General features: G+C 36.0%; 1 protein-coding gene across 13 annotated transcripts in view; it reads left to right on the plus strand.

The window, feature by feature from the left end:
* Positions 1-25813, plus strand: part of bltp1 (bridge-like lipid transfer protein family member 1) — a 142143-nt gene that overhangs the window by 84108 nt on the left and 32222 nt on the right. For 4 of the 13 annotated variants that reach the window (XM_062983607.1, XM_062983608.1, XM_062983613.1 and 1 more), the window contains exons 47-68: positions 182-885; positions 1844-2089; positions 2727-2820; positions 5149-5199; positions 8172-8378; positions 9113-9351; positions 9992-10236; positions 10558-10663; positions 11091-11188; positions 11824-12009; positions 12456-12624; positions 12845-13056; positions 14793-14852; positions 17156-17354; positions 17631-17690; positions 20128-20354; positions 21077-21277; positions 21488-21618; positions 22791-22914; positions 23319-23428; positions 24186-24276; positions 24752-24814. In XM_062983607.1, coding sequence (XP_062839677.1) covers positions 182-885; positions 1844-2089; positions 2727-2820; positions 5149-5199; positions 8172-8378; positions 9113-9351; positions 9992-10236; positions 10558-10663; positions 11091-11188; positions 11824-12009; positions 12456-12624; positions 12845-13056; positions 14793-14852; positions 17156-17354; positions 17631-17690; positions 20128-20354; positions 21077-21277; positions 21488-21618; positions 22791-22914; positions 23319-23428; positions 24186-24276; positions 24752-24814 — 3823 coding nt within the window. The remainder of the gene's footprint in view (positions 1-181; positions 886-1843; positions 2090-2726; positions 2821-5148; positions 5200-8171; positions 8379-9112; positions 9352-9991; positions 10237-10557; positions 10664-11090; positions 11189-11823; positions 12010-12455; positions 12625-12844; positions 13057-14792; positions 14853-17155; positions 17355-17630; positions 17691-20127; positions 20355-21076; positions 21278-21487; positions 21619-22790; positions 22915-23318; positions 23429-24185; positions 24277-24751; positions 24815-25813) is intronic. The other 9 variants (XM_062983612.1, XM_062983616.1, XM_062983610.1 and 6 more) reach the window with 6 other exon arrangements.

A 25813-nucleotide genomic window follows, 5' to 3' on the forward strand; every position in this document is an offset into this window, starting at 1 on the left:
CCATCAGCCGCTCTTGAGGCGGCTGTGGGACCGAGAGGAGGGCCTCTCCGAAGATCGCAGAGTCTGAGCAGGTTTATAGAAGGGGATGCAGGTTGTCAAATAATCTGATGTTAGTATTTAGCTAATATATGAACATTTATCTAAAATGTTTCTTTCTCAATTTACCTTTTCTTTCCTTTAGGCAAGGAGCTGTCAATCTTCCTCCACTTGAATTTAAACCAGCATTAATGTTGGAAACATTCAGCATCAGTGCTGTTATAATGGAGAAATCCGTGTGCACCCCTCAAAACTCTACCAGTGCACTTGCATTTCATGACTTCAATAAACGTCATTATAGCACCTTTCATTGTAATTTTACGATCTCATGTCAGTCTATAAGCCAACATGTAGATATGGCATTAGTTCGCCTTATTCACCAGTTCAGTACCATGATAGATGATATCAAAGCTACACAAACAGACATCAAACTCAGCAGATACACAGCAGGTTCGGCCTCTCCTACGCCCACATTTAAAACCCGCAAACACAGAGATTTCCGCTCTTCTGACTTCAGTCGCAGCTCTCGGGGGAGCCTCAATGGTGTAAACAGAATCAACAATGCAAAGAACAAACGATCAAATAATGAGAACAATAAAAAAGAATCTCGGAACAAAAATTCACTTGGAAGATCAGAAAGAAGAACTTCTAAAGTATCAAGGAAAGGTTCAAAGGATGTTGATCATGTGGCAATCCATATGGATGATTCTGATTCAATTACAGTGTCGGAGCAGAGTGAACCTTCTGCAGAGTGTTGGCAAAACATGTATAAATTGTTGAACTTTTATTCTCTCATATCAGATCCAACTGGGATTTTAGAAAAATCATCTGAAAATTTTTACCCTACTAGTAAGTGTCTGGTGGAGAATTGCCATAAAATGTTTATTCGTTTTATAATTAATACAACTTTTAGAGATGGTGATCCGCCGTCACTTAATATTTATTGAGTAGTAACAAAGCAGGCATTTGTAATCAAAGGGAGCCATAATTTGTGAAGAACACTGGAAAAAATAGCTATATTAGAAAAGTTAACCTCAAGATTAGCGAAAGGAGAAATAAAATAAGATCTATTTGAAAGTACAGTAGAGTCTCGCTTATCCAACATTCTGGATTATCCAATGCAGTCTGCCTTTAAGTAGTTAATGTTTTTGTAGTCAAACTTTTCAATACATTGTGATGTTTTGGTGCTAAATTCGTAAATACAATAATTACTACATAATTACTAAATTCTGTCAAATTTGTTGTCAAACATGATGTTTTGGTGCTTAATTTGTAAAATCATAATGTAATTTGATGTTTAATAGGCTTTTCCTTAATCTCTCCTTATTATCCAACATATTCACTTACCCCATGTTCTGCCAGCCCGTTTATGTTGGATAAGTGAGACTCTACTGTACATGGAAGCTATTTATTAGTTACACATGTAAAAGTAATGGTGAATTTAAATCACCAAACAACCAAGAAAAATTGTGAATGAACGATCAGATAAGGCATATCACAATCATTATATGTAATGGAGAAAATTAAAATAACTGGAAGTAATAAAACTGACAGAGGTGTTTTTGTATAAAACTATGTGACTGATGGGGGTGGGGGTATAGATCTGGGACTAAACAATGTAACAATACAATTGTGTTAAATATATATATATTTAAAATACAAATAACAATAAATTAAAGAATAGAGAGATTAGTTGTAATAATTGCCTAATAGAATTTTACTATTCTTAAGTGTGCACTCTGTTAATGAAGAAGATAATTGTAAGTTCTTACCTGTATCAATTACGTCATCTTCTTAATTTTTGTAGGTGTTCGGAGCCCTACTGAACCTGCCTGTAGGGTTGCCTTTGAGAATGAGCAGGACAGCAGCAGTTTGAGCAGAACACAGAGGAAACGCAGTTTGGTCATATCTGAACCTCAACATGTGACCCTAATCATTTTTGGAATAGGCATGGTGAATCGCACACATCTTGAAGCAGATATTGGGGGACTCACAATGGAATCTGAACTTAAAAGGATCCATGGTAGTTTTACACTCAAAGAAAAAATGAAAGGTAAATGGATTCATAATACACTGTAAAGACCTGACCATTTTATCAACCTCATTTTTATTACTAAAATGTCTTAAGCATTTCCTTATATAATGAGAGTCACATGAAGTGCTAAACCTGTGGCCCTTGGCATGATCTCATGGAGGTTTAGATTAATCTCAATAGTACTTTGCAAGGTATTAATTCAAGCTATTGCAAAACTGATCTATCCCTCCCCTAGCGTCCTATTAAATATATACATAGGAAAGAAGAGGATAGGAAGAAAGAAAAGGGTTTCAGAAAGCAACCACCCACTGTTGATGTGTACCCGTCAACAAATTGTTCCAAGACTGGTATCTTTAAAAAAAACAGTTACATATTTGTCTAATAGAAAAAATGAGGCAATCCATTATAACGATTTTATCCTGCTTTATTTTTGGCAGTAGTGGAAATCCTCTTGAGCTTGCAGATGTTGGAATACATCTTCCATAATTTCTTCCTACTGCCCACTGGCCATGCTGATTGAGACTGGGAGGGACTGGGAGTCCAACTGCAGCTTGAGTTTCACAGCACTTGCTGACTGACTTCCCGTATACTATACCTGCAAATAATATGTAATTTCATCCCTATGTTTCACCTTTTTTTCTCTCTCTCTTTAAAGATATACTTCATCAAAAAATGACTGAGACATGTGCCACTGCTCATATAGGTGGTGTCAATATTGTTCTTCTGGAAGGGATCACGCCAAACATCCAGTGAGTGTTACATTTTTAAAAAAGTGATAACTCTTCCTGAGCCATTGCTTTATAGCGAAATGAATGTACTTATGCCAAAAAGTTTAGGCTCCCATTTTAAAATAATAATAATAATTATTATTATTGACACAAAGATATAGTATGACACAGCAAACAAGATATATATGCTGGATTTCGTATCACAAAATCACAAGTCGAACACTTCCCAAGTATTTAGGACTGTGTGATATTTTTTCGGATTATTATTATTATTTTAATGCATTTCAATCAGCTCTTTTACATGAGCAAGCTGTGAGAGGAAAAGTGATGAAAAGGAAATGCCTTCATATTTAGGCATAAATATACAAATAGAAATAACAATAATGTGAATAATGATCAGAGATGCGTAATATTAAATACTGGCCAAGTCTCCATTTATCTGGAAATATGAAACCCAAAACCTTTTACCACCAGCTACCTTCAAGGGGATGATGGCTGTCATCCTCTTCATTTGTCCGTCATATTCTCAGAATCCCTCTTTTTGCCTCCAGCCACCCCCACTTCTGCCTTCAAGGAGACATCTACTGACTCATCTGTCAGACTCTCACTTTCTCCAACCACTCATATCATACGTGTGTAAGAAGCAGTTGAAAGAGATGCAAAGCTATAAACATGAGCTTGGAGAGAAATTGAGAGTCTATAAAACTGGGGATATGGGAACTGGGGATATGTAGACTCACCCTGAGCACTACACTATTTCAAAGATTTCACAGATGTTCTGAAATCTTGGGGGGGGGGGGGGAATCCAAAATCCAAAACACTTCTGCTCCCAAATATTTTTGGGTTAGGAATACCTGACCTTTAGTGATAATTGTTTGAAGTAATAATTGAAATTCCAGCCTCCGTTGTATTGCTGTCTTACCCTTTTGCTTAATATCTTTGCAGTCTGTATATATTTAACCTGGTTCTGCATAAATTGCTGTTCCCATTTCTATCAGTGATCATGTTGTTATCATTCTCTATTATAAAATGATAAATTTCTGGGCAAGTTATGATTGTTTAAGAATGTCATGGCATATGGCAAATGATACCCTTAACAATACAGTTGCTTTTTAAACTGCTTTGATAGATCCACTGTACTATGAATAGCACTTAAAAGAGCAATTTTTATGTTTAGTTCTTTATACATGTAAATTAACTTCTCAAGCAATGTGTAAAGGTGTGTTTTTTTTTGCATTATGCTAATTTCACTTTTAAAACATTTATTCTCTGATATTGTTGATATGCTTTAAAAATAAATCTATCCAGCTTTTAAAAAATTAACATTTGCCTAATATTTCACTCTCCAGTCTCCACTGTTCACATTCAAGTGCATGACAGTTCACTCTTTCATTTGAACACTCAATTAGGACACTGCAGAGCATTTTGGTACCAAAGTTCACTTTCACATATTTTTTAGAAGTTTCTAGATAACCTTCAGTATATTGTTCTGTCTATTTAAAATATAATTAACAGCACCAGGTTTGAGAGACCATGGAAACCATTAACATGTGGACCAATGTAACTTGAAACACTTCTTTTCTCTGTATTATGATTGTTCAGATCCAGAAAAACTTTCAAGTCTAAAATAGTCCCAACAAGAGTGTGTATCAGGGGCACCTGCAAAATAAAACAAAAACCCAAAGAAGTCTACCTCTGGCTTTCAAAGGGTTTAAAAAAAAAATTGGACAGTGCAGGGAGGCCTTGAAATCTGTTTGAACAGAAGATTGCTGTCCCTGGAGGATTCCAGGAGCAGCAATTTATCCTCCTTTCGGGCCAGAAAAAGGTCAGTCTGGAGGTACAGAGGACCACAAAGATATTGGGGGGGAGGAGTTCATACAGTTCCAGGATTATTTTTATCTGCCCTTGCTGAAAATTGATATAAATTTCACAGATGTAAATAAATATTGTCAAGTACAAGCTATAACATAGCTAAACCTCTGCTCACTGTGAGAAAGCTCGAAGCAATAAAATAAATTCCTTAAAAGGGTTTCCATTGATTGTTCAGTAGGTACAAGAAACTCCTCCTTCTCTTGATTTGGGATGGAATACCTCTTTATGCATCCACTTTAAAAACAATCAGAACTGTTACTTGCACTGATGTGAATGTTCAAGTTTTCTTGAGAGTGTGAACAAGTATTCCTTCAATCACCCATACTTGCAAGGCAGAATTGCTTAAGTATTAATATTTTCAAGCAACTGGTCATATTGTGGGTTACAAATATCTGACTAATTCTTCTGCATGACTGTTTATTCTTTATTTTTGCTTTGTTTTTTGTTTTTTTACTTTCTTCCAATCTTCACCTGTAGACTGGAGGATTTCCCTACATCACCAACAAGCACAGCCAAACAAGAATTTCTGTATGTCAAATTATGTTTAAATGGCTTGCAGTTGACAGTGTGTCTAGTATAGTTAAAATGCATTTTATCATCCTTAAGTGTATTCAACTGCTCCTAACTATAGTGAAAACCAAATAGAATTGACAATATTGGATTAACTGGCCTTTATTTGAAAAAAGCAAATTCTGATCTAAATGTGTGTTCATTCTCTTTTAGTTTCTCACATAAAACAGTAGTTAAACCAGTTTCCCCCACTAATTTTAACCAAGAGCAATGTTTCTGTTCTCGCTAATGTGAGGATTAGCCTTTAATTGTAGTTTTTAAATATAGACTTTCAGTGTAAAGTTAATACAGGCTGTTTTATTATTGTGTTAGAATTGGGTCCATGTGGACAGCAGGGTGTTATGTGTTATGGACCCAGCTCAAGTGCTAAAACCAAAATTGCTAGGGGCTCTTAGCTTTGCCAACTGTAGGAATCCCCTACTCCTTGTCTATAACTAACTCCAATCCTTCTCCTACTTTTAAAGCCAAGGTGGTAGACAGTTTGTCATCTATGTAGATACTAAGATTTGCACCACATGTATACAGACACTTGTCTTTTGAAGGAAATAGCTCATTCTAATATAATACATTTGTTTCTAGGAGTAGCAGACTATTGAATCAGATATCTAAATTTTATTATGTGCGTTTCATTCAGGTCATCTGTTGACTCAATGGCAATCCCATAAATTTCATCGGGTTTTCTTAGACAAGGAATACTCAAAGAGTTTTTTTGGGGTTTTTTTTTGCAAGTCCCCTCTTCTTACTGGTTATAGTATTTGCTAAATGAAATTTAAAATAACTTGTGGCCAGGCCATGAGATTTGATTGTTAAAGCTTAACTAAAAGAAACTAACTAGTAAGCTCTAGTCTTTCTTTCACAATAGGAAAGATATGAATGGAATAAATTGAGAAATATTTTAAAGTGACTGAATGTGAGACTTTAAAAAATGGAAAAAAAAATTGGTTCATCGTGTCTTCTAAACATTGTATCAATTCAGGCTGCAATCTGTAGAGGTAAAATTTCAGTAAAAGTTTTGGGATTGCAGTTCATTGTGCTTATGATCACATGTCATTCTAGCCCAGTTAGAGCATTGTATACATCTAAAAATGTTATTCAAAAAAATCAGCCTGCAAAACCTGGGTTGACTAATTCACAGGTCAGTGGGAAGACTGTGCTTCAACTCTTATACAAAAAAGAAGCCATTCCCTTCTCTGAGTAGAGTGGCAAAAGGCAAAAGCTCAGTCCGTCTTCGAAGAATATAAAATAAGCGCTTCTACTGTCTCCACCATATCACTGACTCTGGCAGTGGAGAAATGGTGGTGACGGCCAGGAGCAGCAGCCCCCTGAGTTGGCATCAGCGAGTTCCCTTCTCTGCAGAATGACCGTCAACTTATCCACAAGTCATTTCAAAATCCATAAAACTGGCCCCAGAACCTGCCCTTAACCTATACACGAGTACAGCGTTCCCTCCCTACTTTGTGGTTCGCTTTTCGCTCCCTCACTGCTTTGCGTTTTTCTTCTGAGAGGTGCACATGCGCAGAGGGTGCCAGTTTTCCTTTTGCACATGTGCTCTCCCTCATCGGCATGCAGTCGGGCATCTAGTCGGGCGACGAGAGGGAGGCGCATGCACAAAAGGGAAACTGGCAGGCGCCGGAGAGGAAGAAGCACAGGAAGAACGCTTGCAAAGAGGAGCAAGACCACCTAACTACTAATATAATGTGGAAATATTGAAATAAATATTGTGCCCCTACTTTGTGGAATTTCACTTATTGTTGGATGGTCTTGGAACTTAACACCCCCCCCCCCCCGATAAGTGAGGGGACACTGTACTTCACTTTTTGAAATCAACTAATGAAGAGAGGACTGCCTTAGCCACTCTGACTTTGATTTTCTCACCTCGAAAGCAATATGTCTGAAGAGGAGAGGTTTCTAATTAGCATAGCAGATAGCCAATATTTGAACAGGGGCTTCTTTCCATCAGAGTTTTTGCTTTCTGTGTGAGTTTATCATTGGCAGAGAAGGGACAGCAAAATGACACCCACTTTTCACCTATTGATTCAAATTGGATAAACAACACCCAAATGAGACTTCCATCTACAGGCTGTGGAATGTCAAATAGAAGCACTTGTCAGAACTAGTAATAGCTAATAAAATATATTTTCCTTTTGTTATTTGGATGAAGCTTTGGAAGGTACAACAAGCTAGGATTAATTTTTTTAGATTTCCTTTCTTTTATCTATTAAAATTGATTGAATATGCCCTAATTCTGCTCACTTTTCAATTATGTATAACATAGTTATACATTGAAAGCATGACATCATAATATTTTCATTTGAAGCTCACATTTTAGCAATTAAGAATGCATTTCACATTTTTACTAAATAGAGGCATGCACTTGGATTAGATTTCAGAAGGTTTGTCCTGTTAAATTACAGCCAATATTGAAAAATTCTTCAAAAGGGAATTAAAATCAGAGTGAGGTTAAGAGGTGTTCCCAAATGTGTGTTTTTATAATGATTGCAATTATTTTATTTTGCACTTTCATATACAGTAGTTTATAATAAGACTTGATCAGCTGACAATAGGCATTGATTTTTAGTGCTCCATAGCAGATATCTCTTCACAAAGTATGTTTCCGTGTAAAATCCTGAAACTAGAATATCTTACGTAGTTTTTAATTGATTGATTGTTCCTTCTGGAGGTGACATAGATGTGTTTTTTACTAGTCTATAATTTCAGGCTTCTAAGTTTAATTATTATTTCATAGAGTTTTGACTATATGCACTTACCGTAATTTTCTATTCAGTCACAGATATATATCTTTTTTAAACTAAAATCTTGAAACATTATAACTATTTAATAGTGTCAGATAATTCTGTAAAAATTCTATCCAGGTCATCTATTTTAAAATTATTAATAAGTATATAAACAAGTTATTTGTTTCTTCTTAGAACGGTGGTGAAATGTAGCATTGCCAAATCGCAAGCCCTTTATAGTGCCCAAAGGGGGCTGAAAACAAACAATGCTGCTGTCTTCAAAGTAGGTGCTATTAGCATCAACATTCCTCAGCATCCAGCTACACTCCACAGCATGATGGTGCGCAGTTCTCACCAGCTTTCAAAACAGATATCTGATCTTATCAGACAGCCAAGTACAGTGTGAGTTCTGCTGTTGATAGATCCTTTGGAGACCTTAATTGTTACAAGTCAATAGATATAAGCAAGCTAATGTTTTATATACAGACAGTCCCCAAGTTTCAAACAATATACGTTGTGTTGGTTTGTTCTTTTATTGAATTTGTTTGCAAGTTGGAATAGATGCATTTTTAAGTGTAACTCCAGCCAAATATATATATTTTTGAACTTTGGATAGCATAGGGACACCTTTTCCCCATGATAACTCTTTCAGTTCCCTTCTGAGTGGTAGATTTCTCTCACTTCCTGTTGTCTCACCCCTCTTCTTAATTAGGAGTTACAGTAGAGTCTCACTTATCCAAGCCTCGCTTATCCAAGCTTCTGGATTATCCAAGCCATTTTTGTAGTCAATGTTTTCAATATATTGTAATATTTTGGTGCTAAATTCGTAAATACAGTAATTACAACATAACATTACTGCGTATTGAACTACTTTTTCTGTCAAATTTGTTGCCTAACATGATGTTTTGGTGCTTAATTTGTAAAATCATAACCTAATTTGATGTTTAATAGGCTTTTCCTTAATCCCTCCTTATTATCCAAGATATTCGCTTATCCAAGCTTCTGCCGGCCCGTTTAGCTTGGATAAGTGAGAATCTACTGTATTTATAAGTTGGATGTTTGTAACTCGGGGACTATCTGTATTACCAAAAAAATTACAGTATCCAGTAACTGGTGTATTCTTCTTGTGCAAATAGTCCACAGCCTGCAAAAGAAGATATTGCAACGCCATTGCCTGCAGAAAAAACACCTACGAGTGTAAACCAAACACCTATTGAAACAAATGAATTCCCTCAACTTCCTGAAGGTTTGGAGAAGAAGCCAATCGTCCTTAAATTCAGTGCTATGATTGACGGAATTGCGATTGGAGCAGCACTCTTGCCATCCTTAAAAGCTGAGTACAAGATGGGAAGAATGAGAAGTCATGGGATGACAGGTAACACAAAGCTAAATTGGCTTTGTTTTGTTCAGCATGTGCATATTCTTAGTTTTGGATAGAAAGTTTCCCAAATCAGATTAACTGCTCCTCCTGTGTGTAATGAAGGAATGTATCTCTATTCTTTCTTTGATAATTTTGCTTTTGGTTCCAAATTTTGTATTTGAATGGTAGTGCCCATGAACATGTTATCCATGAACTGATATATACTGGTACCTGCGTGGTTAGTGTATTGTCTCCATAGGATAGCCAATTTTCAAAATACTGCTTTCCAAAATGCTGCCTGGTAAATCTGTTGGAAGTCTGAAATACTACACACACACACACACATGCATGACAGAGGCTAAGGTCCTAGAAAAAGATATCTGGTAGCATTTTTTCAACTTTATTGCTATTGCATTTATTTACTCCATGCATTGAGTTTGTTTTTATATGAAAGAATTACTTACATATATACAGTTATATAAATTAATAAATCTAAATAAACTGAATGAATAAAATAGATCTAAATAAATACATAAATAAATAAATATATGCAACCCAGAATTTTAATATTCCATTAATAAATGATGCCAGAAGTCTATGAATTGCTTTTCTAATATAGAATACTAAATTAAGCATATATCTTTTCCTTTCACAGGTGCACAAACAAGGTTTACATTTGAGCTGCCAAATCACAGGTTGCGGTTCACCTCCAAGGTTTCAGCCACTGATATGTCTACTATCCCTCCTTCAGCCAGTCTTAACCTCCCTCCTGTAACAATGTCAGGGAAATATGTAATGGAGGAACACGATACCTATTCGGATCACATATGGAGTATAGATGAACTACCCACTAAGCAAGGCTACTATCTCCAGGGAAACTATTTGCGTTGCGTTGCTGAGGTTTGTATTTAAATAGGTCTTTGCTCTCTTAAAGATTCATTGTAAGGTTTTCTTTTGAATATTGGCAACTTATTTGTACACAGAAGTAGATTTATTTCTGGTTGTGACTTGAAGCATAGTTTTTTTATGATCATTTGGCTCTTTCCACCCAGGTGTCAGGACAGACATTTATCATGTTGTTTTAAGAGCACTTTGAGTTGGGTGACACATATAAACTAAATTTTGCTGCTATGTATTTTAAGCTTTTCTTAATCAGGGACACCTTCATTAAAAATATTAAAACATATTTATATAAAATAACTAATCTTTTTTTGCTTCCAGGTTGGATCCTTTGAACATAATCTTACAACAGATCTTTTGAACCATCTGGTTTTTGTACAGAAAGTGTTTATGAAAGAGGTCAATGAAGTAATTCAGAAAGTCTCAGGTAAACCTATTATTTTTTATTAAAAAGTTTTTAGAGGATAATACTTTTTGACTTTTCTGTATGGTACATTAGCTCACAAATAATTTGTTTCATAATAGAGGTGATATGCTTTCATAACTTGCATGGCATAGATCAATAAAATAAATAAGCATTTTCTGTGGACTTAATAGTGCCATCCTACATCTGTCTGTTCAGAAATAAACCCAACCCCCCCTTGAACACCAAACCATTATTTTGCCCCATCATAATTACTTGTAATTTTTTGTAAACAAAACAAAACTTGGAAGACCAACTTAAAGATCAACTACGTCTGTAGTTTTGGTCTTAAAGAGGGTATGTTAGATGTGTTATTTTGAATATGCATTTTACCAATGAAAGAAAGGAACATTATGGATTTTTTGTAAATTGGTTGTTCAAATACTTGCAGGAGGAGAGCAGCCAATTCCTCTTTGGAATGAACATGATGGAACAACTTACGGAGAAAAGCCAAAGATCCTCCTTTATTCTTTGAGTCTTCAATTTAAGGTACTTTTCAGTTCATTGTGTTGTGTGTGGTTGTTTTTTTGTAGTAAAACCAGAGACATAATTCCTTTTAACTGTTAACTCAACCATCAGTCATTGTGTAAGGACATATTTTAAGTCACCTTTCATCAACCAACATATTTCCTCCTTTCAAGATTGCTGTGATTTAACAATTGAATGATACCAAGATATGAGACTAAACAGCTCTAAGTGGATAAGTGGATTCAGGACATGTTTTTTGTCCTCTCTCCACCTTTCCTACTGCTCAGTAGGGAAAAACTCTGTTAGGCTGTTTTTGAAAGGTTTTTAGACTGAGATTATTTTATTTGTGTCTGTGCGTATGCATCTGTCTATCTGTCTGTCCATCCATCTTCCAGACATTCATGTAGGTTCTCTTTCTGGCCTGTTTCAATTTAGTAAAAAAGACATTGCAAAAAGTTATGAAGATCTCCTATGTTCCTTACTCTTAGTCGAAGTCCATTATTGTGATATGTGTTCATAAAAATATTTTCTAAATCTAAGTAATAAACCAAAGAAGGATCACTTTTCCAGTAGTTTCTTGTAAAAGACAGAAGATTTTTCCCAACTGCCGAGGCACATCTTTAAATGTCCATAACATCTTTCCCTATCTATATTAGGGTATCCAGGTTACAGCCACAACGCCATCCATGAGGGCTGTAAGATTTGAAACAGGGCTAATAGAACTGGAGCTCTCAAACAGAATACAAACCAAAGCAATGCCTGGTAGTACCAGCTACCTGAAACTCTTTGGTAAATGCCAAGTTGACTTAAATTTGGCATTAGGACAAATAGTTAAACATCAGGTAAGTGTTTAAAATTCCTTTTAGAAATTGCTATTGATATTGTGTAGTTTCCAAAAGGGGGAAAAAAGGAAATGTTAACCATAGCATTAAAAATATTTAGATTTAATTGAAGTGTGACCTTCGAGAGATCAGGAGGATTTAGAGATTATTTTGCCTGATCCTTTTCCTTCTTTAATCCCCATTCTTGTTTCCATTCCCATTCAGAATGGTCTCCTGCTCTTTGATGGAGATTTTAAGATGGACACAGAGGTTTAAGGAGGGCATTCAAAATGCCTGGTTTCATGAGCAGAGCTCTATCCAAACTGTGCATCCTCTTAAGATTACCATGCACACACGTGCACACTCTTTAACACATGGGAATGCATACATATTTCTGTTTATGTAGTGTCAAATTCGATCTTTTGCTGTGCTGTATCCTAGTATGTTGTGTGTTGGAATTTTTTAAGGTTTATGAAGAAGCTGGATCAGACTTCCATCAGGTTGCTTACTTTAAGACCAGAATTGGATTAAGGAATGCACTCAGAGAGGAAATCAGTGGTTCTTCAGATCGAGAAGCTGTGCTCATCACTTTGAACAGACCAATCGTTTTTGCTCAACCTGTAGCATTTGATAGAGGTACTAATGTTTTGTTTTGTTTCACAATTTTTTTTACACTGAATAGCAATGTAAGCATGGAATTTTATTCATTTGAATTAAAAGTCAGTTATAAACATTTTACTGCTTTTATTCTTCGTCATATAGGTACAGTTTGTGTCTAAATGTAGAATAGAATAAGGGATAAGTCACAAAACCGTACTATCAACATGACTTAAAACACATTTTTCCTTCTACAAAGCTGTCCTTTTCTGGCTGAATTACAAGGCTGCATATGACAACTGGAATGAACAGAGAATGGCCTTGAATAAAGATATTCATATGGCCACAAAGGAGATAGTTGATATGCTGCCCGGCATTCAGCAAACATCTGCTCAAGCTTTTGGAACACTCTTCCTCCAGCTAACAGTAAATGACTTGGGGATTTGCCTACCTATCACAAACACACCACAGGTACGAAAGAAAGTTAAAGATTTTACTGAAGTAGCAATGGATGCATCCCATTTTGGGAAAAAGAAAGGGGATGAAATTAATAAATGAAATTAAATTAAGTATTCAGAACAAGCTTTTAAAAAAAACAATAGCTGGATAAACTTCAGAGTTGCAGTGATGTAGTATCTCTAGGCGTTTGGGATAAAATATACTTTTAAAAAAAGGAAATAATGGAATCCCTGCATTTTTTACATACCAGTTTTGCAAACTTTAATACAGTGGTTCCCAGCTTGTGATCAATGGACCACCAATGGTCCACAAGGACTAAAATATCGGCCGTGGCCTCACCGTTACTACTATAATAACACAGCCCAACCAAAATATTTTTTTTCTTGGTGTCTTTGTTTTTAAGGCCTGTTCTGGGTTATTTCGATGCTGATTGAGAAATGTTCATTGGATAGACCACATCAGCTCTAGATTATTAAATAGTTGGGCAGATGGCAACTACTGGATGTAATATGTTCTGTATCAGAAACTGGAGCTGATGTGATCTGTCCAATGCACTTTTCTGAATCAGCACCCCAAATAACCAAACCAAAGTTTAAGTTGACCAAAAACTGATTTGTAACCCTTTTGGTACTAATGTTGGAGAGGTTCCTGGTCAAGTGGTCCCTGGTTAAAAAAAAAAAAAGGTTGGGAGCAACTGCTCTAATAAGTATTTCCATTGAAAGAATAATCCGCCCTGAGTCCCCCCTGGGAGAGAGGGTGGGTTATGAATAAAGTGTTGTTATTATTATTATTATTATTATTACTCTTGAAATGCACTCACTGAAAATGTCAAGCATTTATAAAGTTAAAACTAGAAATTTGTGAAAATGATGTAATTAGAAGTTGAAATGGTTGATTCCCAGAAACGGGAAGTAGTTCCTCAGATTGCATGTAAATTATGTCCAGGATAGTGTAGTCAACACAATTTATCATCTTGTTCACTTTGTTAGGGAAATTATTTTCCTGTATACTCCAAATTGTACAGTGAACACATATTTTAAAACTGTAATAGTACAGTTGAGATAGATAATACATTTATTTCCATTGACCAGTGACATACAGATTGGAGTATAGTACAAAAGTTGCTGCTAAAAATGGGATGAGGGCCATTTTCAAAATTAAAACAAAATCAATGAAATGTACACAGAGTAGTTCGCAGTGACTCACTGGATTTGTTCTAGTTAGGATTGACAATTGGATTTAGGTGAGTGACAATATTTTTTCCTTGAAAGGGTTGTTGTTGTTATTATTGTTATTATTATTATTATTATTATTATTATTATTATTATTATTGTGTTTATTTATGCCCTGCTTTTTCTCTCCACAAAGGAGACACAAAGTGGCTAATATTAACATATATTCCTTGTAGCCTGACATGAGATCCAGCATAGTGTAGTGATTCGATTCTAAGACCACAATTCTCTGGAGGCACACTGCAGCAAAGCCTAACATGAGACAACTAAATAGTTGTGGGTAAAACCAAATAAAAATAGTCATGTTGTGAAAAGTAGTTTAGTAATAATTACTTGTTGGATTTTACTGTTGGAGTAAAATAAACAGGATGCTTTGGTATGTACTGTCAACTGAATTGCATAATACAACTGGATCTTAGAGTAATTTACTATTTTGATACTATATAGTTATATTTTGGTATCTTTTCAAAGTAATAACCAAAACATATGAATGTACTGCTTTTAATATTGGTACAGATTCAGAGACAGGGGCACAAGATTAATTTTGGGGGACAGAAAGAAAAACAGAATTACTGTGTAAGTAATAAGTGCTATATCAATCACAACATGTAATGAATTATATTTCCCCATGTTTAGCAAAATGTAACAGAAAGCGAGTGACTTAGATATTCCCGCTCCTCCTGTGTATTCATATTAGACATGAAATCGCAACCCTTTTTCTATAATTTTATTGTGCTTCAGCTTGTAGAAAGAAAATAGCTCTCTAAAAAGGCAATTCAAGGAGACTACTCCTTGGAAAAATATACTTTATAAAATGTGGATTGTGTTATGTATGGTAGGGCAAACAACTAGCATTAGGAAATAGGATTAAGAAGTACTTCTATAACACCGATAACAAAAAAATTAAAATACCTTAATTGAAAGCTTATGTACATTTATAAAAAAAAATGTTGAGTGTATTCTAGGGATTGACTTAAGAGAGATTCCAAATAGTCAGTTGATTGAAAGCCATTTATTTTAGAGCAGTGGTAATCAAAGTGTACTCCACAGAGGCCTTGGGGTCCGTGAAGCATATAGAGGTGCTCCACGGTTTCCTCCTTCTCCTCCTTCTCCCTCTCCAAGCTTTCTCTTCTCTTTCCTGCTCCTCTGCCTCCCCACTCACCACCAGAATCCTTTTCTCTCAGCCCCCTTTTGCCATAAGCCTTTTTACCCCGCTTCCCTTGCCACCAAAAGCCCTTTTTCCTTGCCACCCAGAACTTTTCCCCTCGGACTGGATGGCCCCTGAGGTCTTCCATTGAAATACTATTAAGTTTATGTTGGTCAAAAGGTGTGCCATGCCTGATATATATACATCTAATATAATATAATATAATACAATTTAATTTATATATATATAATATATTTAATATAATACAGAACCCCTGGTGGCACAACAGGTTAAACCGCCGAGCTGCTGAACTTGCTGACTGAAAGGTCAGTGGTTCAGTTCAGGAGAGTGGGGCGAGCTCCCGCTATTAGCCCCAACTTCTGCCAGTCTAGCAGTTTAAAAACATGCAAATGAGAGTAGATCAATAGATACCACTCAGGTGGGAAGTTAATGGCCACATGACTTTGGACAACACCGGCTCTTTGGCTTAGAAATGGAGATGAGCACTACACCCCAGAGTCAGACATGACTTAATGTCAAGGGGAAACCTTTACCTTTACTTATAATATAATATACAGTAGAGTCTCACTTATCCAATGCGCTCTTATCCAAAGTTCTGGATTATCCAATGCATTTTTGAAGTCAATGTTTTCAATATATCATGATATTTTGGTGCTAAATTCGTAAATTCAGTAATTACAACATAATCTTACTGCGAACTGAACTACTTTTTCTATCAAATTTGTTGTATAACTTGATGTTTTGGTGCTTAATTTGTAAAATCATAACCTAATTTGATGTTTAATAGGCTTTTCCTTAATCTCTCCTTATTATCCAACATATTTGCTTATCCAACGTTCTGCCGGCCCGTTTACGTTGGATAAGTGAGACTCTACTGTATAAACATTAGAGTTGGGCCCGAATCCTGTTTCATCTGTTTCTTTCGTGATTTTGTGCCTTTACATCCATTCGGATTGCACAGAACGGTACAACCCCACGGGAACAAATTAAACAGTGAAACAAAAGGCAGAGAGGAACGGTAGCCATTTGGTCAGCTGATTTTGTCACTTGGCTGTAGGCCCTGGCTCTTAGGGCCTTCAGTCATGCGCCGGGCACTCAGTGCTCATAAACCTGGCTCGCAGGGCCTACAGTCAAGCGTTGACTGCTTGATTGTAGGCCCTACAAGCCAGGCCTATGAGCCATTGAGCGCTTGATGCTCATTAGCCCTGCGAGCCAGGCCTACAAGCATTGAGCACTCAACAGTAGGCCCTGGCTGCCGGGTCTACCGTCGAGTGCTCGATTGCTCATAGGCCCAGCTTGCAGGGCCTGCCACTTTGCCACCCAAGGCCTGAAAAATTGTTGTTTTTTTCGGACCTTGGACGGAAAAGCCCATTTGTATAGGCACCCATTTCCGTAAGCGATAGATGGAGATGGAAATGGAGCCATACGAATGGAACAAACAGAAACTGTAAGTAATCCCATACAAATGCACAACCCTAATAAACATTTCTTGGTGCTCCATGAGAAACCTTTGCTTCGAAAGGGTCTCCGCAGCTGAAAACGTTTGAGAATCCGTTTTAGAGTAACTTGTGTTTATGTGATGTGTGTGTGTGCATGTCTGCCTGTGTGCATACTTTGTAAGAAAAAATATTAAAAAGATTATAAACAACAACAAAGGTCTTTTTAGAACAGGTAGGCTTTGCTGTAGTAGTTGTCTTGCTTTTTTTTACAGACTAATCATACAGCTGATCTAGACACTGGCTCTGCATTAGTCTTGACTATTGAAAGCACTCTAATTACTGCCTGCTCTTCGGAGTCTCTGGTCAGCAAAGGGCATTTTAAAAACTTCTGCATCCGTTTTGCTGATGGCTTTGAAACAAGTTGGGATGACTGGAAACCAGAAGCAAGAGGAGATCTAGTTATGAATGCTTGTAAGTCATTTCTCTTTCTGTATTGACCGCTAGTGGTCCTTTACCTCCTTGATTCAAAAAAGAGTAAAGTTTCCTTGTCTGAAGTGCTTGAGTTATATAGTCTTAAGTGTAAAAATGCAAATCCCGGAATTCTCAATTTTTTTAATGATAATTTGTCCATATGTTAAATTCATGCAAAAGAAATGTTTTAACATATAATTTATTAAATTTCTTTGCAACTCCCGCCCCAAGCCTTTGATGCACTGGTAAGCCCACTGTATTTCCCTCTTACTTTAGGTGTGGTTCCAGATGGCACTTATGAAGTATGTTCAAGGACAACAGGACAAGCAGCTGCAGGTAAATTTTAATTCATATATGCACACAGTTTTCCCCCATGGCTTTTTTTTCTTTACAGCATTCTCTTTCAGAACAAATGTAGCATATATGTGTAGTTCTCCCTTTTTCACTATGCCTTCGTTTACTGTTTAATATAACAAAGTTTAGACGGATTTTATCTTAACAAACGAATTAAGAAATTGCAGACAGCATTAGTAATTTTGTTAGTATCAAAGACATTTTAAAAGATTAATTATTGGTCTTGTGCATTTGTGTAAAATCACTCTCTATTCCTATTTGTTTCATTCATAAGGGCGCATTTTAGTTTTCGAGTGCCTCTCCCAAAAAACGAATGCCTTTCTGAATGAACTTTTCTCTCCAAGGTCCGAAAAAAAACAAATATGTTTGGCCCATTGGCGACAAAGTGCCTGGCACTTGGCTGTAGACACTTGGCTGTAGGCCCGGCCGAGTTGTGAGTAAGAGGCCTTGGCGCACAGCTTTAGGCCCAGCTGAGCACCGAATAAGAGCCTCTGGCACTTGTCTGTAGGCCCTCGGCTGTAGGCCTGCCAAGCCCTACAGCCGAGTGCCAAAAAATCAGTCATTCACACTTTCCTTTTGTTTCACTGGTATTTCTATGCCAGAGGGGTGTGTAATGTTTTGTGCCTTCCAAATGAACAATATAGTACAAAAACATGAATTAAATGAATGAGATGGTAACTGGGCTCATGACTATTAATTATGTTCTACTTAATGCTCTAGAAATCAGGAAACACATTCTTATGATATTTAATTTGACTTCACTGCCATTTCCCTCCTATACTTCATATTTCCTTGTCTGCTTATTCCATTCAGTCTATTACTAAACAACTGGAGAAAAATAGCAGTACCGTATATACTCGAGTATAAGCCGACCCGAATATAAGCCGAGGCACCTAATTTTATCATAAAAAAACCTGGGAAAACATTGACTCCAGTATAAGCCGAGATACCAATAAAATTACATTACCGTATATACTCGAGTATAAGCCGACCTGAATATAAGCCGAGGCACCTAATTTTACCACAAAAAACCTGGGAAAACATTGAATCATATAATAGTAGAGTTGGAAGAGACCTCATGGGCCATCTAGTCCAACCCCCCGCTAAGAAGCAGGAAATCGCATTCAAAGCACCCTTGACAGATGGCCATCCAGCCTCTGCTTAAAAGCCTCCAAAGAAGGAGCCTCCACCACAGCCCGGGGGAGAGAGTTCCACTGTCGAACAGCCCTCACAGTGAGGAAGTTCTTCCTGATGTTCAGGTGGAATCTCCTTTCCTGTAGTTTGAAGCCATTGTTCCGTGTCCTAGTCTGCAGGGCAGCAGAAAACAAGCTTGCTCCCTCCTCCCTATGACTTCCCCTCACATATTTATACACTGCCATTTCCCTCCTAGACTTCAGATTTCCTTGTCTGCTTATTTCATTCAGTCTATTACTAAACAACTGGAGAAAAATAGCAGTACTGTATATACTCGAGTATAAGCCGACCCGAATATAAGCCGAGGCACCTAATTTTACCTCAAAAAAACCTGGGAAAACATTGACCCCAGTATAAGCCGAGATAACAGTAAAATTACATTAAATTGAGGCATCAGTAGTTTAAATGTTTTTGAATCTTCACATCAAACTGTAATTTAATATATGACTGTTCAACTCTGATTAAATCATTATTTTTCTCTTCTTCCATGTAAATGGACTTATGTATCCTTTTAATAATAATAGAGTGAAACAATAAATGTAATAATAATAAATGCAGTAAAATAATAAATGTAATAATAGAGTAAAATAATAAATGTATTAATAGTAATAAAAATAGAGTAAAATTAAAAGTAACAATAGAGTAAAATAAAAAATGTAATAATAATAATAATAAATGCAGTAAAATAATAAATATAATAATAGAGTAAAATAATAAATGTATTAATAATAATAAAAATAGAGTAAACTAAATGTTAAAGTAACAACAATAATAGAGTAAAATGATAAATGTAATAATAATAATAATAGAGTAAAATAATAAATGTAACAATACCAATAATAATAGAGAAAAATAATAAATATACCATTTATACCATATAAGCCAACCTGAATATAAGCCCACCAGGACCCTCACCCGAGTATAAGCTGAGGAGGGTTTTTTCAGTCCTAAAAAAGGGCTGAAAAACTAGGCTTATACTCGAGCATATACGGTAAATGTAATTTTCTTTTTGAAGAATTTCTTCATAATTATTTTTCATCTATCATAAAGTAATGCAGCAGGGTTTGGGAAACTATTGTAATGTTTCTCATCATGAAAAATGTACTTGAGAAGTGGTTCATTAAGCTGCATATAAAATGTTTGACCTTTTTTTTGCATGCCTGAATTTCCTGTTACATTAAAGCAAAATTATTAGCTACTTCCTCCATTATTTTTATTGAAACAGAAAGCAATAGTGCGGGAACGTGGACCCTTAATGTGCTATGGAAGATGTGTGGCATTGATGTACACATGGATCCTAACATTGGGAAAAGATTAAATGCTCTGGGAAATACCCTGACGACACTGACAGGAGAAGAGGATTTAGATGATATTGCTGATCTTAATTCAGTTAACATAGCTGACTTATCTGATGAGGATGAAGTTGATACTATGTCTCCTACTGTTAGTGTGGTAAGTGAACAGGTTAAAATAGCCTAAAGATTTGCCGTACCCTTTGTGGTTCTGAGTAAATTAGAAATTTTGATATATACATATTTGGATAAACTTAGGATGCAGTCTTTCTCGTTTACACAGTGAGTATTTTAATGAGAGCGCAACTTTAACCAAGTGTGCTAAAGTTGCATTTGTGTACTGCAATACAAACAGCTGCTTAGTTTTTGGAAAGAAGCTTGTATTAGCCCATGGAATACCTTTGAAATCTATTCTTGATCTCAAAAAGTTGAAATACTGTTCAAGGAAGAGTGAATCTAAAGTCCCCTTAAAACACAGCTAGTGTTGTAGCATGTATTTATAAAAAAATAAATGTAATGCTGATACATTGCCAGACCTTAGTCCTTGACAGTTGCAAATTTGTGATACTTGATCATGTCAAGTGAGGGACAAGGGGTGACAAAACAGTGTTCAAGAACAACATGGACCAGGAAATAATGTCCAAGAAAAAAAGAACAAATATTGCAATGAAAATAGGTTTCTGTGATATTTTCTTGTCATTATCAGAAACAAGATGGCTTGCATTTTTGGGACATTTATGAGCCAAGTGCCATTAAAATGTCTGAAGAGGAAGTATAGGCAAAAAAAATGTACAGAAGCCCTTGAAGACTGACCTGAAAGCAAGGAAAATAGAGTCATCGGCATTATCTGAATTATTAATCTTGCTATTTATTATCATTTAGAAATCAGATGGTGGTCCACAATGTGGCGATGTTCACAAGCTCACTTTTGGGCAACGGATTGTCAATCATCTGCTTGGCTTGAGCCCCAAAAGCCATCGCTATTCTGTTCCTGTAGAATATCTGACGGGATCAGCATCAAGTGATACTACTAACGCTAACAGTTCTCATTTAAAAGCGGGCAGGTCCTGCTCATGGGGACATGTATGTAGCATATATAGCATCTCTCTAAACTTATGGTGAACTTAGTGGGTCTCTAATCAACAATTATTTGGCTTTTTAAAAAAAGCTGATTTTGCATGCTGTTCTGATTGGTGATGCAAAACTAGTTATTCTTCTTCTTTTCACCTACTTCTTAAGCATTGCCTCAGGTAGCCAGCATTGAAATGAAACACTGTTTCTGTTTTTATATAGGAGAATGCTGACTATCGGAGACAGGGCCCATCTAGTAACCAAATTCAAGAGCAACGAGGAAGGAAGTATGTAAAACGCTTAGTGGATATAAGGGAGCTGAATGAACAAGCCAAAGTAATTGACGATCTGAAGTAAGTGACTGTGTTTTCTTTTTAAACAGTGTGTGTTAATCTCCATTCTCATTTAGACTTCTTGCCATTCTTGTATTACAGATGATGTTTTTATCAAGACATCAGGTTTTGCTTGTTTCAAAGTATTTTTCTTTTCTGGGTAACCTTAAAAAATCCAAAATACTGTATTTACAAAACAAATTAAAAGATGTGTAAGTTTGTCATTTTACCAAACCACATACCCTACACATTCCTATAGTTATCATTCCCAACAATCATCAGCTTTAAAGAATAAATAAATTCATTTCCACTTCAAAAAGGTTTTGCATGCATTTATAAGTTGAACCTGTTGGGTATTTGGTTTGCACTGATTAAGGTGTGTGTGTGCCTTCAAATCAACTTCGATTTTCTTACACAAAGGATACTCAGAGTTGGTATATCGGCTTAAATATGTCCATGTCATTGTATTTATTTATTTATTTACAGTATTTTTATCCCGTCTTTCTCCATAGCGGATCTAAGGCAGCTACAACATATAAAACGTACACTACAAAAGTTTAAAACACATTTAAAATCACATATACTATATAACCAATTAACCCTCCCCCGTATAAAATTATAGTCATCATTGCTGTCTTCCATCAATGGTGGTAGACTTCCTTAACCATGGCAATAACCTCGCATTTAATATAATTGGAAGCTGAGGGAGGAGTGTCTAAGATCTCCTGCTTTGCGGAAACTTCATGCTGATTGGCACAGACTGAAAAGACCTCTCTATTTTAGGATTGCAGCAACACACCCTAGCAATGTGTGTCTAGAGGATTCCTTCAGTGGTGGCTTCTCTCAGGCTGGATTAGTATAGAATATCCAACTCTGATAACAGCATAAACTTGCTTGAAGGTTCATTAGCTACTCTAACTGGTGTGAAATCAAATACTTTATTAACAATAAACATTCAGAACCCAAGTTTTCATTTTTTAAACAAATCATATTTATCTCACTTTACCATGAAAGAGCTCAAAATGGTATCTGTCTTTAATTGCTTTTTTTTTTAACTTCATATGACCCAAAAAAAGGAAATGGCTAGTTTACGACTTTGAATCCATGTCTCTTCAGTTCTACTTTTATAATTCTGAAATTATGTTATTCCCCTTACTGTTACTTATTCAGAGCTTTTGTTATTCCACCTTCAGGAAATTGGGTGCAAGTGAAGGAACAATAAATCAAGAAATTCAGCGGTATCAGCAGCTTGAGTCAGTAGCTGTCAACGACATTCGCCGAGATGTTCGCAAAAAACTCCGACGATCAAGTATGAGGGTGAGCAGTTTTTCTCAAGTCCATTTTCAAACATATTAACATTACTGTTTTCATACCTTATCTTTATTAAAAACTGGTCTCTCTATATGTGAGAAGCAATGTTAATCAACAAGGTAGACTACATATCAGTAGGGAGGAAAGTTAAATGCTGTACTTGACCTCCAATAAAATTTAAAGGAATGTTGAGGAGATGAATTGAACTAAAGGCTTTGTATTATTCAGATCTCATTTAGAGTGGAATCCAGGAAGTGAAGTCCATCTGGGTATAAGTACAACAAAGAGTGTTTAGCTTTTTCTGGGTCTTGCCTTCAGTTTATAAAAAAAATCTAGTCTGTGCATTCATAAATATTTCCTTAAACTACCTAAGAGCGCTTTTGAGACAGATTATGATGCATGTTTTGTAGGCAGCGTCTCTGAAAGACAAGTGGGGACTAGGTTACAAGCCGAGCTATAATCGATCCAAAAGCATTTCAGCCTCAGGAAGACCACCGCTGAAAAGGATGGACAGAGCAAGGTAGGGAACAAATGCTTATACCAATGACAGGCCAAATATATTACTGTAATCTATATACTTCCATTTCATTTTTAAAAATATAAGGGTATATTATATTGGAGCCCCCGATGGCGCAGTGGGTTGAACGGCTGAGCTGCTGAACTTGCTGACTGAAAGGTCAGCGCTTCAAATCTGGGGAGCGGGTTGAGCTCCTGCTGTTAGCCCCAGCTTTTGCCAACTTAACAGTTCGAAAACATGCAAATGTGAGTAGATCAATAGGTACCGCTCCGGCAGGAAGGTAATGGCATTCCATGCAGTCATGCTGGCCACATGACCTATGGATAACGTCGGCTCTTTGGCTTAGAAATGGAGATGAGCACCAACCCCCAAAATCGGACATGACTAGACTTAAAGTCAGGGGGAAACTTTTACCTTTACTTATATTTAATTTATTGATCCAGATGTTCAACACAGACTATGGATTGTACCCCTAAACATCTGTGTATAAAGACAGAATTCTTGCTATTTTAAAATTCCCGTTGTCAGCTAAATCCTGCATGCTACAAACTGGCAAAATTTGGACTTTTAAAATATGTTCAAGTCATGACTTCTAAATCAGAAGGAATTCTACAATAAAGTAGCATCCCATAAGATTTTTCTCTCTGATTTTTATAATCAAGATTTAATATATGCACCATGTAATCAAAAGGCTTGTTATAAATTGTTTCTTGTCTTGATGAATACAATCATTTTTTTAATGCTTTTTATTTGGTAATAGTACCCGGCTTGGAGAAAGTGAAGATCTTCCAGAAATACGTGTGGATGGAGCATCTCCTGGTCCCAGAGTGACTTTCAATATACAGGACACGGTAAGGCAGGCCCTGAGTATTATTTGTTTTATCAACTACCTTGATGAAACACATACTAAGAATAGAAGTTGGTTCATGGGCATACAAAATATTATTTTATATTTCATTGTGTTCAATGCCATTCTTTTTGCAATAATATTCCAGCGTCAGAAAAATCTAAATATATTCAGATTGAATATGCTGTATCTTAAACTTCTTCCAGTTCTGGAGTAGAAATAGAAATAGTATACATCTTTTTGAACATTGCTATGTTATTTTATGTGCATATAACGTGACATACATATGCATGTTATCCATTTGATTGACTCAGCCTTGTTCACCATCTGGAGAAAGTTAAGTAATTTGTCAAATATAGCTAGTTTTTATGTTCATTGATGAAAATTTATTTTCATATCATATTTCCTCTTTCAATGTGCCAGTTTCTTGAATAAATATATTTGTTATAATTTGTTTTTCTTTTTCATTTTCAATTAAGTTGAATAAAACAGTTTTGGGGATTGCACAACAATCCAGCAGCCCAAGGGAAGGGTATTTTCAGGTATTTGTAAAAACAACAAATATACTTATTAATCGCATGGAAAATCTGCTTCATTGATCATCTCTGTCAGCTGAGCCAATTGTAGTACAAAGCCTAAAGACAGCATTTTCACAAACTGGAGAATATAATCTTGTTCACTTCTGTGAGTGGGAGGGTGTTACTTCTTGAACTGGTGAAACTTTGAAACCACAAGCAGTTGTCTAGCATGATAAAGACACAGTCTGATTCAGAATCTGTTAGCAGATTCTCTGGAACTTCCGTTTACAGATTTATACTGCAATGTGAATCTTTCACATTACCTCTCCCTAAATATACCCTTCACCTATGTATTTTTTGCTTGTGCCTAGTGATAGCAGAAAAATGGAAAAATTCCCATAATTTTTGGTGATTGCATTGCTTAATCTAAACAACATTGATGGCATAGTTTTATTTTTTAATTTACAATGCCCAGGCAATATTATCTGGCAGGCTGCTTAGAGACTTGCCACTGCTGTGAGCTTTGGAATTAAGAAGATCCTACTCAACCTCCAGAAATATTTTTGAGAAATCTCTCTGCTTAACTAGTTTCTCCATGCTAAACAAACAAGAGCAAGAGCAACAAAACTGTATGAAAACATTCATTGGAGCTTTGCTTATTCCAAAAAGCAAATCTGCGTTCATGAAGGCCCATGGGAATCATTTTAGTTTTTTCAAAGTCCTTATTCATTGTGTATGTAGTATATCTATGAGACAGTACTGTACATTCTCTGTCAGCATTTTGCATGCACATCCATTCATTAACAAATTATATTTTCTCTCAATTTTAGGTGGTATTAGGGGTTTTTGCCGTTCTTTAGCTTTGCTTTAAATAGTTACTTTAATTATCAAATACTGTTTCAATCTACTTTTCTGCTTTCTGTACATGTTCTGTTCATCTTTCTTGTCCAAGTCTGCTCACTCATCTGTTTGTAAAACATGTTTTCATGCTTTAATCTTCTTATAACAACACTTTGGTCTATT

Source organism: Anolis carolinensis, chromosome 5 (genome assembly GCF_035594765.1).
Source record: "Anolis carolinensis isolate JA03-04 chromosome 5, rAnoCar3.1.pri, whole genome shotgun sequence".
NCBI classification, from domain to species: Eukaryota; Metazoa; Chordata; class Lepidosauria; order Squamata; family Dactyloidae; genus Anolis; species Anolis carolinensis.